The 15,430-nt window shown below is 35.7% G+C and overlaps 2 protein-coding genes across 3 annotated transcripts in view; one reads left to right on the plus strand and one right to left on the minus strand.

Annotated features, from left to right (window-relative positions):
- pigeon (protein) overlaps nt 1-7,398 on the minus strand; it is a 46,011-nt gene extending 38,613 nt beyond the window's left edge. Inside the window, exon 1 of the mRNA XM_069825783.1 lies at nt 7,285-7,398. Coding sequence (XP_069681884.1) covers nt 7,285-7,348 — 64 coding nt within the window. The 5' untranslated portion in view covers nt 7,349-7,398. The remainder of the gene's footprint in view (nt 1-7,284) is intronic.
- A 905-nt stretch (nt 7,399-8,303) lies between these two features.
- Nucleotides 8,304-15,430, plus strand: part of Hsf (Heat shock factor) — a 29,483-nt gene continuing 22,356 nt past the window's right edge. Inside the window, exons 1-2 of one of the 2 annotated variants that reach the window (XM_069825786.1) lie at nt 8,304-8,569; nt 15,189-15,297. In XM_069825786.1, the coding sequence (XP_069681887.1) occupies nt 8,465-8,569; nt 15,189-15,297 (214 nt within the window). In that variant the 5' untranslated portion in view covers nt 8,304-8,464. The remainder of the gene's footprint in view (nt 8,570-15,188; nt 15,298-15,430) is intronic. The other variant, XM_069825785.1, reaches the window with a different exon arrangement.

Raw genomic sequence — 15,430 nt, forward strand, 5'->3', positions numbered from 1 at the left:
ATGAGATCTGGTTCTATCAGTGGCTGAGGCAAGATGGCCCACCTGTCAGCATCGAATTCACGAATGCCACTCAGGACAATCATCGAATATATAGGGTGAATAATGGGCCAAAGCATGTCTATATGGACCCATCTCGGTTCCAGCCCTTGTAAAGCCAAGCCAAGCCAAAAGACTGACCAGCAAGAGATAGATAGTATAGATGTTCATACTCTATGGAGTTTGGCCGTATTGTGTGTTTACAATAGTCATTCACCTAAGAAAAATAGTTTCTGCCTCTGGACAATCAGAATCCTTTATCACATACTATAACAATCAGGGTCAGAACAGGGCTCGAAATGGACGAGAGCAAACCAGAACGACATTCCTGTTCGTGAATTTCAGGAACCTTTCCGTTCTGTCTCGTAAGAAATGGCTGTTGTCTGTACAGGTTCGCTTTAATTTGGTATTAAATATATAAGATATTAATCCGTGGCATCACAGCTCTTGAAGGGCCCAGACCGACCAGCCGGTTGCTGGCCTCATGTTCACATGCCGAAGCTGAGGTGGACCAACCAGAATGGAGGTATTGTGTGGTTAGAACGATGATTCCCCAGCTGTTACAGCTGGTTTTCGCAACCAGATTTTGCTCCACAAGTGCATCATGATGCTGGGTGGGCACCAGTCCCATACACTGGTCGAAATTTCATGCGAAAAAAAATTATGGTTTATTTAACGACGCTCGCAACTGCCGAGATTATATCAGCGTCGCCGGTGTGCTAGAATTTTGTCCCACAGGAGTTCTTTTATATGCCAGTAAATCTACTGACATGAGCTTGTCACATTTAAGCACACTTAAATGCCATTGACCTGGGCCGAGATGAACCCGCAACCTCGAGGACAGAAGGCCAGCGCTATATCGACTACGCTACCCAGACCGACAATAACGACGAAAAAAATTATGGTTTATTTAACGACGCTCACAACTGCAGAGTTTATATTAGCCAATGTGCCGGGAGATCCAACTGCTGTCTCGCATGAGAGGGAGACGAATCAGCGGTGATTCACGGTGATTTAGGACTACATTCCCGTACAAACAATGTGCTAGTAAGAGGTAATAAGAAATCGTTATGTTGATCTTTCCTTTTATCAAAGCATATGTTGAAAATGATGCCCAACTTTCTAGATGCAAGAATCACTCTCACAAGCTTGCAGATATTTAGGCAAGAATACAGCTAAGTCCTAGGAATTCACATCAATTAGCACAAGAATGCGAAATGTCACAAAGATCAGCATTAAGGGGACTGAAAGTCACTGGTGTAGCGCATTTTCCTACTGATTCAGAGTTGCGCTAGGGCGTGGGTTCGATTCCCACTTGGGTTGATTATCTGGTTGGGTTTTTCTCCGAACCGTAAGGCGAATATCAGGTGCTCTATGGCGAATCCTCGGCCTCATCTCGCCAAATGCTATCTCGCTATCACCAATTCCATCAACATTAAATAACCCATTAGTTAAATAAACATGTGAAAAAAGGAGGACTGAAAATACTGCAATTTTATCCTGATAGAGTGACAGGGGTTCATCGATTACACCAAGGGGATCCTCGCATAATTTTTGTGAGTGGATGTTGCAATCTGTTCATGAAGATACTGTTGATGCATCTAAATTAATAACGACGAACGAAGCTTCGTTCCATTTAAGCAGTTGTATGCACTCTCAGAATATAAGATACTGGGACACTGAAAATTCTCATTAGTGTATGAAGTTCCTCTTCACTATTAGACAGTGGGTGTATGGTGTGGCAGTACTGCACGCAGGATAACTGGTCCCATTTTCTTTTACGATACACTCAACTCAAGTTATGTACGAGACATATTGCTGCCTTTTTTTTTTAATATTGCTGAAAGTGAAAACTATAAAAAAAATAGTGTGCGTACTTGCAACAGAAAAACTCCATTGTACAGGGACATCACTTTATTTTTACTAACATTTTTAACATTAACCTGGCTATACTCGGAAACACTGTTACCCCCCTTCCATTACAGGAGTTTGGAATTGCCAGTGTATATGTAAACAAATCATTTTACTAGCTATAGGAGGAGAGAAAAGTAATGTATCCATTTATGTTACAGGGAAATATAGTATTACGATGTTCAGTTTGGTCATTACTTTACAGTATTTTATAAAAAAACAGTAGCATAGTAACAATTTTTTTCACAAACTCAAATCTTCAGGCGGTTATATACATTATGTAATGTCTACTTTATTCAGCATATTACTAACCTAATTTATTCCTGAGAATTTTGTGAGCACTTTCGTAAGGAACCCCAATTTCTACAGCTAACTTCTTGACCGACTTATTACGACCTCGCTGCATTCTTTCTCTAGCATCTTCTGTCACCTTTGTTGGCCATCTTACACTTTTCTTCCTTTCTGTACACTCTGTTGCTCTAAATTTATCTACCAGATTAATGACATTTCTACGAAAATATTCCGTAATGATATAATCAGAAAATTGTGGGGGGGGGGGGGGAAAGAAAAACTGTTGTTCACGTTCGGTTATATTGTAATTCCAGTTTCCATCATCGTCCTTCATACCTACAAATAGTCAGTGGCGGTGCGTCAATAAGAGCACAAGAGCACGTGAACACCTTGTTTCCATTAATGCACGACTAGTTTTATTTGATATCGTATTGACGTAGTGGGGATGTATAATATCAGAATCGTGTATTTTAAACTTCCCGCATCTTGCATAAACTTCTTATGTAAACTTGGCAACATCCGTTCACGTACAAGCCGTGCTCTTTTCGAGATGGTTACAGGAATTTCACGCATGCGCGGGAGAAAATTGTCTTTAGCTGGCCGCTTATGACTCGTCAAGAGCACAAAGCGTTAAGTGAACATGATGAGTATCTATCCTACAGATGTCAGGTCCATCGATGCCTATCGTTCACGTGCTATATTAAATCATCCAAATCCTCTGCTACAGAAGTTTAATCATCAAACATAAATAATAAAACCCAAGTTATACCAGCCATATCTTTTACAAATTCATCATGGTTTAACATCAAGGACTGAAGAACTAGACTGAACAATTTCAAAATGTTATAAATTAAAGGAGGAGTCAAAAGCAAGTCAGCTTGATCTCCGGTCATATAAACTTTCAGTGAAACAAGATGTTGGTTGGTTGGTCACGTGCTATATGTGGTGGAGGAAATTTAATAGCCTATAGATGTCAGCATCTGACTGTAGGAACGTTTACTTACGTGGATGTGTGTACAGTGCTGCTACGAGAGTGTAGTTTGTGAATTACTATACTTCAGTGTCGGCATAATAGCATAGTTTGGCTTTCAAACACGTGCTGGTTGACTGTGGTGGTGGTATGAATTTAAGTATCTGTATGGTAGTGTATAATATTTAAGAATAATATTTACTGCCATATATTTATAGTAATTTATGCGAGTGGGATTACAGTACTGGTATAGGCTATAGTGTATCAGTGTGTTGTGAATCAAAATAGCCTATATTACTGAACACACGCGTTTGTAAATAACGAGACTGTGGTATGTATTCATTTTTAACAAACGTAAACAATGAACTCTGTTCAAGTAATTTTGAACAGTAAAGAACTGGGTAAACTGGCTTACCAAGAAAAATTGGAAATAAAAAGACTGAGTTTCATTATTATTATTATTATTATTATTATTATTATTATTATTATTATTATTATTATATGTTGTTTTGAATTTATATACGGTTTTTTTCGATAGTGAAACATTGGAATCATGTCACTTCATATTAGACTAAACGTACGATTTCAAATACTCTTCGATTTTGCAACCACAAAATTGTGAACACACATAATATATTATCACGAGCCGCCACTGCAAATAGTAAAACAAAACTCTTGTTTAAATAATGCTGTTAAGTACCGTACCATATTATAGGGTACCGTACTTTCGGTAACTCTAATCTTCACTTGTGCTCAGTCCACACAGATAAATTCAGTTATGCTACACACCATACTTGTGTAAAAATGAACTTCAATAATATAAGCTTTTTCTTCTATAGAAAATGCAACATATTTCTGAAACACACTGTACCCTGTATTGTTTATTTCATTGCTAGCAACAGCGGCCGTAAGTTTGTGTGTTTGTGTGACTGGCGTTAGGACGGACATTAGTGAAAGGGGTGGGAGTCAAGTACATTTAGAAACGCAGGTACAATAAAAACTGAAGTAAAAATAAAATGACGTCCCTGTACATACAGCCATTATATCGTTAGAAGCATTAGATAAAATATTTGATGATCATGTAATCAGTCTCGGAAGTTCGCTATCACATTCCCTGGATTTAAATGTTTGTGATTTGTATCTGAATTTAAAATAGAAAGTGTATGTAAATAATTCAGACATTCTTGAAGAGCTTAAGAAAGAAATCAGACGACTGCTGAGTAAAATCAGCCTACAGATAGTTGCAAAAGGTGTTTCAGAATTTTTTTCCAGCAATGCGATTCTTACATCCAGATAGGGAATACCATTTTCAACACATGCCTTAATAAAAGGTAAGATCAACATAACGTTTTCTTATTACCGCTTACCAGAATAATATTTATACGGGAATGTGGGCCTAAATCACTGTCATTTACCGCTGATCGTTTTCCTCTCGTGCGAGAAAGCGGTCAGATCTCCCTACTAAAAGTGCGTCTTATGACCGGTTATAATGTCGGTAAGTTGTATATTCTGCGCTAATTTGTAACACTCTTGCAGCAAGTGTTAAATGCAGTCCTGAACACGCTGTCTCTGCGATTCAATATCATCTTTCTCTTTTGAAAGGAGTGGTTAAAAATAGCGTTTCTCACTAGATTAAAAAAAAAAGCCAATTAATAATATTTAGGTTTAGAAACAAAATAAATACAAAAAAATCACTTGAAAAATCTCAATAAATACACAGGAAATAGAATAAGTGGCCACGTCAAATGCTTTGTCATTCTTCTTGTCAACAAATTGTTATGGCACAAGCACATAGATTCTATGATACGAAAGCTCATAATGTGCACGTAAGCAATGGAGCATACGATACCAGCACTTTCCACTGCTTAAATCACCAGTTCTTAGCTTAAAGAGAAAACTTATGCCCTATTCCAGCTTGATATTATGTTCAAAAACAGTGTTTGAACCCTGCAGAACATTCAAAATAAAGTACCGTACTACGAATAATTAATAATTCAGACAGGTACTGTACACAATAATTAATACCGTTACACAAAATATACACAGTGATATGATTATGAAGCTCTTTAAAGAAACAATTCCAGAGCAAGTTAAAAAAACATTCTACAAAAACGCCAGTTCAAGCATAACCCTTTCATAAAACATCTAGACATTTCGATAGCCCGCACTACGAGCGTGCTAAACAGGATTCATATCATATCATATCATATCGCTAACACTGGTTTATGAATACGAAAAACGTTAGTTCGCTGATCATCCACCGAAAGCCCGCGCTAAGAATGTCTATGAATAGGGCCCCTAGACTCTAGGTAAACAGAATAATGTGCGCGACAGCCTAGCTGATGTCCTCACATCCACATGCCTTAGAAGAAGAGAACCATCCAACCAGAAAGGCGGTATCGTGTGGTTAGCATGATGATCCTTCCAGCCATTATAGCTGGTTTTTGTGACCGGATTTTGCTACCTATCATAGCTCCCCAAATTCATCACGATGCTGGGTGGGCACTGGTCCCATACACTGGCCGAATTTTCACGAGAAAATTTCATCCCCATGAGGACTCGAACCAGCGTGTATTCCGTAACGTGAGTCCTAGGCATCATGCCTTAGACCACGACGCTATATCGCAAGACTTATAATAGTAAATAATACGTAACTATCTTGAAATCTTCGATTTCTGAACAAAATCAACACCAAACTCATGGTAGTGGTACCCTGCGGTAGATACCAGTACGGTACCGTAAGTTATGGTTATTACGAGAAAATACTTCAGGCCAAGATTACTGGATCCACATGTCTTAACTCCTACTGGACATGAACATTAGACTACTAATTTTATACGAAATAACAATATTTGTATAGCCTAAGCATAGAACAGTTTGTTTTGGCACTTTATTACAAAAGTGATGCATCTGAAAGATAAAACGAGCGCTTTTATTTCCGCTTGCCCAGCGAGTTTAATTTAATTTACCATTATTTGAGTCCGCATAATATGCTTGCAATGCATGAAATTCAACTTTTTATTTTACAGTACATCCCTTTTATATCTAAACTAAACAAGTAGCCACTGTTCTTTATATTCTCTAGAATTGATACATACAATTACATATTGAAAATAGTGATATATTAATTTTGAGAGAACTCTCAATAACTGTCCAGTTTTAATAACTCCACAGAATAGCTTGCAATTTGTTGCTGCAGTTAAATTGAATGCAATAAAATTGTACCGAAATTCTTAAAACTTGATAATTTTAATATGAATTAAATAACATTATCCAGATATCCTTCAAAATTTGGAAAATCTACGTGAAACACTAAAAACGAAAGTTACAATAACAATGCACCATCTCAAATTTCGTATTCGTGTGCACTGTGCAAGAAAATAGAGAGAGAAAAAAAACTCATCCGGCCTTAATTAAGGATGACCACGAGGATCCGGAAATTAATAGCAAACAAATATAATTAATTAAATATGAATATTGTTATAAAAATAAAGTGTAATAATTAAGCACCATTGATTACCAATTACCATTCTTTCCTTGCCTTTTCCCCCCAAAATTTACATTTGATGAACTATTACAATAAACATACATGTACGAAACTTATATACATTGGCATGGGTGAAAATGCCAAACTGAAGATACGGTACATTTCCACGTAGTTTTCAAATAAATGAAAATGAAGTACTGGTAGCCTTTCTATTAAAATTCGTGCCAATACGAAAATCGAAATATATCGACTTCATCAAATTCTGTCTCTCCATAATTTTGTTAAATGTTGCATGAGCATTACTACAATTTATACAGGGCATATAGTCATATTAATATTAGATTTTAGTTTTCGACGATATGATTTCATTAACAAATCTATGACATTATGCTAATCCTCAAAATCATGAAGAAAACAAATTCCCATACGTTATGATACGTATCGATTTTAGTCCTGGCCATGCTTTCGAGACAAGGCAACAAAGAATCACACACAATCACAAATCTAAATTTACTTTTATAGTAAGATATCAATTACGCAATAGTATAGTAAAGTTAAATCACTATTAATTTAAAATTTAACCCTTTACCTTTGGGCGATTGGGATTGTAGAACCCCGTGCAATTTCCTCCCAAGGTTGTCAAGCGTAACCATACCTTTGTAACAAAGGTCATTTAAATAATTTCAGTGCATTTTGGTTAAATTGTATTCTAAGAGTGACTACATGATATCGAAAATTTTAGGCATAAGTATACTAGAGTTTCATAATTTTATTATTGACGAGAAGTCCGTATGTCTTCTCAAAGGAATATTTCAGTAACAATTTTCGATATTGTTTTGACTCTGGCTTTCTGAAAATGTTGACGTCTCTTTTCTAGAGTAGTAGCATATGATATATGATTCTACATAAATTTACTATAAAACATGTTCGTCATTTTAATATCGTTAGCAAGTATAATGTATATTCTAATATCCTAGTTCACCCTTTTTATATATTCTTGTAGTCATGGAAAAGAGCGGTCACGTGTATAGACACGCGGACAACTCCTATTGAGGTACACGCGATATAGGCATACTTGCCCGCAACAAAATTATTTATTTATAATAGAAGAATGGAAGTAGATTAAATTTTAGATAATGCACGTACATTGGTATCATTTTAAAATATATAGGCAAAAAATAAATAATTCACATGCCATTTAAAATATTATTACTTTATTGATCAACAAATTCTTAATTCAGTCTGTACACGACCATGGCAACACGCTGCATATAACGTGACTGGATGGCAGCTAATGAATGTAAGAGATCATTGGTGAATCGAGGTTCATATGAAGATATAAGCCTGAATCCTATAGGTCAGATTGCAATAGACGAATAAAAGGAATTGCTTCACAATAAACGCCTCAGATTCAAGTTTTATGACAGTATATTTATTATTGTCATAAATAAATCATTAATAAATTATTATTACATTATTATAAAAAGTAAATAATGAAGTTATACATATTTTTACTGTGAAAAGTTAAATCCGTGTTATGATTGAAAGTGTAGACATCGGCCAATGACGAAAGTGCTTGTATCATGTATTGCATCAGCACAATTTGCGTTTACGTCTAGTCAGTGAAGTCTGACTTGACGCATGCGTAGTGGAAAACATTCGCCATTATGTGTGAATTGTATGTGTTATTATGAGACTAAATGGCTTGGATTTCGTGAAGAACGACTATTCTCGAAGCAGTTTTTGCATTGTACTTGAGTGCTATTAAAATGCATTCTGTCGAAGAGTTGGGAACAAATGTTCCTGCATTCCTGGCCAAACTCTGGAAGATAGTTGAAGATCCAGAAACAAATGACCTAATATGTTGGAATCCGGTATGTGATCAAATTATTACTTAGCCTGTGTATATTTCATTGTGATGGAGCAAGTAATCATTAGCATAGTTTACATATGAAATATGGTGTAGAATAGGCGATTAAATAGATAATAGTATCAGTCGCATGTTTAAGTTACATAATGATTTAGCCTACATCCAAAAATGTAACATACTAAGTTCGTATAGTCAATGTCATAGGTGATTATGTTAAAGTGTATTTAATGGAAGAGGATGTTCGAGATACGTGATTCCGAACTGAAATTTAGGGGATAGAAAGCATGACGATGTAAAGGTAGACAATAAGACATGTTGGTAAACAAATCCTGACTTCATTCGTCGAGAAAATTTCAGTTTACGGATTCCTCACTGACAATTAGGGAAAATGGATTCCTCACTGACAATTATATCTTATAATACTAAAAATAGCAGAATTGTCTAGGTTTGTCAAATGCGCATCATCATGCTTACGAAAAGGCACTTTCCAGGGCCAATAATTTTTTTTTTTTGGGAAAATTTCAGTATACGGATTCCTCACTGACAATTAGGGAAAATTTCAGTATACGGATTCCTCACTGCAATCATATCTGAAAATACTAAAAAGACCAGATTTGATAATTGTCTTCAGAACACGGATTCCTTTCTTTCCCTCATACTTCAGAATTCCAATCTTGTGCACACAAAATAAATTACTGGCATTGAAAAGTGTCTTTTCGTAAGCATGATGATGTACATTCGACAAACGCAGACAAGTCTGCTCTTTTTAGTATCTTAAGATATAGGCTAATTGTCAGTGAAGAATCCATATACCGGTACAGAAATTTTCATTTCAAAATTTCTACCTTGTGCACACACACACACAAAAAAAAAAAAAAATATATATATATATATATATATATATATATATATATATATATATATATATATATATTGGCCCAGAAAAGTGCCTTTTCGTAAGCATGATGATGCGCATTTGACAAACGCTGACCCTTCTTTTCCCTCTTACTTCAAAATTCCAATCTTGTACACACAAAATAAATTATTGGCACTGAAAAGTGTCTTTTCGTAAGCATGATGATGTGCATTCGACAGACGCAGACAAATCTGCTCGTTTTAGTATTTTGAGATATAATTGTCAGTGAGGATTCCGTATACTGAACTTTTCCCCAGATTTCCATTTTCATTTCATCACGAGATAACACAAAACAAATCAGACGTCACTTCCGTGTGTGGTAATTATGCAATGGCAGATACAGCACCCTAGTTGTTCTGGAGAAATGGTGCAGACGATTTTGATGGTAGGATAGCAGCTCTTGCAATATAAACTCTGTGAACTAGGCATGTCGGCACACAATCTAAAATATTCTATGACTGATGGCGAACATTTACAGCACGTTTCAAAAACATCTGAAGAACTTCTTGCCATAGTCTCCACTAACAGTCTAATCCAAGGATAAAGCCCTACACCACCACCACTTAGGTCACTTCGATCACAGCACCCTTTATAGAAACTTTACGTAATATTGTTTTCAGTAATAATTGACAGTTAATTTTGATTATCTTCAAGGTATGGCAAAATAAATCATTTGACACTCTCGGTATACCTGTATAATATTCTAATGCCCTGTTGTGGCCTCACCCATTCCTCCTTACTTGTTGACAGTGTAACATTCGAGTGGTCGAGCACGCAGTAATTTGTCCTGGACATTTTGCATGTTATGTTTGTAATTATTAGAGTGGGAAAGGAGATTCTCTAGAAGAATTACACTGAAGAAGGCACATCTCCCTTCCTCCTGTATGGTACTAATTTACCTATATAACATGCGAGAGTTCCAGGACGAATTTTTAGTTTGTGAATGAGAAAAGAGAGAAAGAAGTGAAAATAAAGCAGGAAGAATGCTTCATGTTACCGTACATGCTTGCGATGTTCAATAATCCCAGGTATTACATGGACATGAGGCATTCTTACCCCCTGCCTGTCAACTTTTAAAGTGACTTTTCGTATGAGTTGAATAGTTTTTCGTTTCGTGCTTAAGCAAATTATAGTGTTCTTGCTAAGCTGCTATATGGCAGCATCAGCTCCTTTTGCACCAGTAGCGGATATGAAAAGCTTGGGAAGACAGAGATGAATGGAGGCATATTTTGGAATCTATCTTCCAAAAGGAGAACATGATAAGTGGATGAGGATGATGATACTAGTAGCGGATATGAAAAGCTTGGGAAGACAGAGATGAATGGAGGCATATTTTGGAATCTATCTTCCAAAAGGAGAACATGATAAGAGGATGAGGATGATGATACTAGTAGCGGATATGAAAAGCTTGGGAAGACAGAGATGAATGGAGGCATATTTTGGAATCTATCTTCCAAAAGGAGAACATGATAAGAGGATGAGGATGATGATACTAGTAGTGGATATGAAAAGCTTGGGAAAACAGAGACGAATGGAGGCATATTTTGGAATCTATCTTCCAAAAGGAGAACATGATAAGAGGAGGAGGAGGAGGAGGAGGATGATGATGATGATGATGATGATGATGATGATGATGAGTGGATATGAAACATTTTTCCCACTTGGTCTTGAAGTAAAAATGCTCAGATATATGATCAGCAGTAGTATAGTTGTGTTCTCAAAGGAATTGAAGATAGACTTTCTCCTTGAGTGATACATTCCAAATATCCCTAGCATTTGCATCTAACATTCCATTTACGATTGAACAAACAGTTCGTCGTTAAGAAGCAAGCTAAATAAAAATATAATTTGTGGTAGCATTCTGCAAGAATTCTGGCACTGGTAGAATAAAAGGAACAACGTGATCAGAAAAAAAGATTTTGTTTATTTTTTATTTATTTATTTATTATTTATTTAATGCAGAGGTAATTGGCAAATGTCATTAACTTACAATGACCAAATGCAATCGAAACAGAGAATATAAAAGGCAATTTGCAAGAGTACAACTGACTGCGATGTGGTAAACTACTTTGCTGTTTTTAATACAATGTTACCGGGCTACGCCACGTGGAGGCGAGTTTACCATTGTACCCCTCAGAAAAAAAATTAATGTTCAAAATTCAGTGGTAGACTTTCTAAAAAAATTGTTAAAATGATGTGGACACTTGAAAGGTTGGAAGAAGATAGATTTCGAAAGAAAATACTAGAATGGGTTCCACCAAGCAGAAAGGAAAGGGGATGATGTAAAATTACATGAATGGATGGCATTTTAAGGACCATGCAGGAGCAAAGACTGGAGATTGGAATAACAGATAAAGAGAAGAGTAACAGAAGAAGAATAACAGAAGATTAACTGGGCGCAGGAAGATGATATAAACATTTTAAAACCTGCTAACTTAATATCCAGAATTTTGTTTCAGAGGAAGTTAAGATTTTAAGCAGAAATTTCTGTAACTCTTCATATTAAAACGATAGTTAGCCAGATGATTTGTTACATTATTGCTTCGATAATGCATTTGAGAATCAGAATTACATACTACAATGAGTTTTATGACCAGAGTTCAAATTTTTTAATGTTACTTAATGACGCTGTATCACGAGGTTATTTTATTATTTTGTTATTGGTGATTGTAAAATGGTATTTGGGAGATGAACCCAAGGATTCGCCATAGGATTACGAGACATTACTTTAAAGTTGGGGAAAACCTCTAAAAAATTCGAACTAATTAATCGACCCAAGCAGGATGCAAAGTGACACCTGTGCACAACCTTGGACCATGTGTCCCACTTGTCATCCTGAGACTATGCCTGAGGCTGAGGGTTTGAATTAATCACATATTTTGAAGAAGTAGGGAATGAGTCCATATCCCTGGAATATTCATCTAATTACATGTGCAAAATGTGTGATAACAATATCATTTTATAAATTAATTCTCATGATCACAGGAATTGAAGCAGAAGGTAAAATGAAACAACTGTTAAGAATTATTCAAGAAATAATTGAACTTGAAATGTAAACAAACAGTGCATAAAAATAAGTCTAAATTTATAAAAGTATTTTGAATGGTCCATCTTTTAAATAAATCTATTAAATCAGTAAGTCATATTCCTGTTTTATACTAATAATAGTTGCTTAACACATCTGTAAAAAAATGGGATGTTAGGACCCAAGGTTCGTAATATAGAAGAAACTGGGATAAGTTCTTAAAAAAAAATAAAAAATGAAAATAAAACTAGCATGCACACAACGAGAATAGAAGTAAACAGCAACATGATTTTTTTTGAGAAGCAAGAGAGAGAATGATGTGAATCGAGCTACTTCTCACTACAATTGGATGACGACTACAGAATGTTAATATCTTCGTAAGCCTATTTTGGTATTAGTTCATGACATTTTGATGCAGAAGTATGGAAAATGAAATGCTTAATAAACAAATATTAAAGACGTACTGTAATAAAATAATCTGTTGGTTAAGATTATTTTTCGAACATTCACACGCATGGAATTTCGTCGATTTAAGGGGTACATTTCAGTAGAAGACTTTGTTGCAAACTATGCTAAGGATAGAGAGGACTTCTTGTATTGACAAGATTGGATTGTGTTTGTTAACCAGATGGCCCGCCTCATATCACATTACTGTCTGAACCTGAGACACATGTAACAAGTGAATGATTGTTGGTTCACATTTCCTTTTGTATTACCTTCTTACTAAACTCTCAATTCGTGTGAAAAATGACCAGTGAATTATGTCCATCATTCAGAGACATTGTTCCTTCATATGCTGTGAATTAGCAAAATGTGACTTCGTTCTTTCATATGCTGTGAATTAGCAAAATGGAACACCTGACTACCATTCTTAAGGAAGCTATGCTAAGGATCTTTAGTTGTCTTTAAATATTTGATACCCTCAAGTGGATTTAAAGCCAAGAACATTGTATTTAATGATAACTATTTTACTACCGAAAATGACTTAATGAAAAAGCAATTGATTTAAAATTGCAATGATAATCATCATCTTGATTTTCTTCTCTTCTGCACTTCAGTAACAAGCGTGTTTCAGTACCAATAACAGTATTTTAGGTACAGACAGTAACATTTTTGCATTTTCATAATATTGGGCTGAAGTCTTAACTCTCATAACTAGATGGCAAATGAAGGATAATGAACATTTCTGTATTTAGTAATTGAAGACCTGCCTTGAATAAGGGTGTAACCAACACATCTATAATGCATGTTTCAGGAGAAAAGAAAATAATTTCAGGGGCATATTTCGTTAGGCCTACAATTACTAGCAGAACCATTTGATTAATGAAGGATACAAGTTTATTCAGGTAATTTGTTGTTATAAGTGATTGCTTCAAAATTACTTTTTGCACCTGTCACATATTTAATTAATATTGATGTTACATCCTTTTTCGAGGGAGATCTTCAATTGTTTTTTTCCCCATCCTCAAACATTGTTAGTCATGAGGAATACATATAAAGTAATGCACAACTTCCATCGCGAGCATTTGGAATAACTGAGATGAATAATTATGAATAATCAGTGCAAAGAGATTTTATTGAAGATGTCTTTACTAGTCTGTAGTCTTCCGACTTAATCTTGTTTTAATTTTTATGGCTTATCACTCGGAGAGGGAAGGGGGGTAAGTTGAAAGTTATGCACAGAACAAATATGATATACAGAGAGATCAGATGAGGTGTGGACAGGAGCGATGGAGTTCTCACTGTGTGCTGCTGATGCACTCGCGATGGGGAACAGACAATGTTGAATTGCGGTGATACCATACAAGTTTCCGTAACTGTTTTTAAAAGTGTTCTACTTACCTACTCCAATGATGGAGGTGTTGAACTGGCCGTCTTCTTTGTCTACACATTTTTGGCACCGCTTTATGTATGTCCCATAACTTGCTGTAGTTCTGGTTGATTAATGCTGTTAATTTTGTCACGAATATTACGTTTCAGTTCTTCCAGGTTGCAGTTTTAACAATTTAGTAGCTTTTTGCACAGAGCCATAAGAAATTGTACTCGTGAAAGGCACCTAAGTGATTTTTCTAGGAGTCTGTTCCAATCGATGACCAATGTCATCTAATGTTTCTTCTGTGAGAACCCTACTCTGTCTGTTTTGTTTCTTAGGCTTTACACTTACCATTGCCTGATATGTATTATGAAGATTGTGGATCATGTGATGGAATTTTTACACCAAGGAATCGTGTTTTAATCCGCCTTTGTACTTGGCTCGTAGACTGGGTTATTAACATATGAATTATAAATATATAAACTTACATGTTCAATTGAAAACATTCGATTAGTCATTATACATACAGTTTACACTTTTTCACACTTTCACTTTAAATGCACAAGAAAACACAGTCATTTGGAGACTGATTCATTAACCTTGACACGAGCCAGGACGAACATGTGCATGCTTGCATCATTGGCTCCGCCAGCCCACCATTCCCTGCCACTCCTGTCCACACCTCATCTGATCGCTTTAAAGAACACACAACCAGTAAATTAAGTATGAGCCTACATTCAATGAAGTATGGTATTGCTCAGTTCACGTGCAAATTCAAATACTAATTAGGTTTGTTTTGTTAAGTCAACATTATAGATGCTTTCCAGAAGGCAAAACATGTAGTAAGTGGACTTTTTTGTTTGTTACAGGGAGGAAGCAGTTTTTACATAAGAAACCAGGCTCGTTTTGCCCGTGAGTTGTTGCCCTTGTATTATAAGCATAACAACATGGCAAGTTTCGTAAGGCAGCTAAATATGTGTAAGTATGGCTTACCCAAATTGTGCGTGCGTGTATATGTGTGTATGTTTTTCAATGCACTGTAATTTTAATTGAAAATTTTTTTAAACAGCATTGAATCTATGTAATTTACTTATTACATGCTCAGACCTCA

Source organism: Periplaneta americana, chromosome 5 (genome assembly GCF_040183065.1).
Source record: "Periplaneta americana isolate PAMFEO1 chromosome 5, P.americana_PAMFEO1_priV1, whole genome shotgun sequence".
NCBI lineage: Eukaryota > Metazoa > Arthropoda > Insecta > Blattodea > Blattidae > Periplaneta > Periplaneta americana.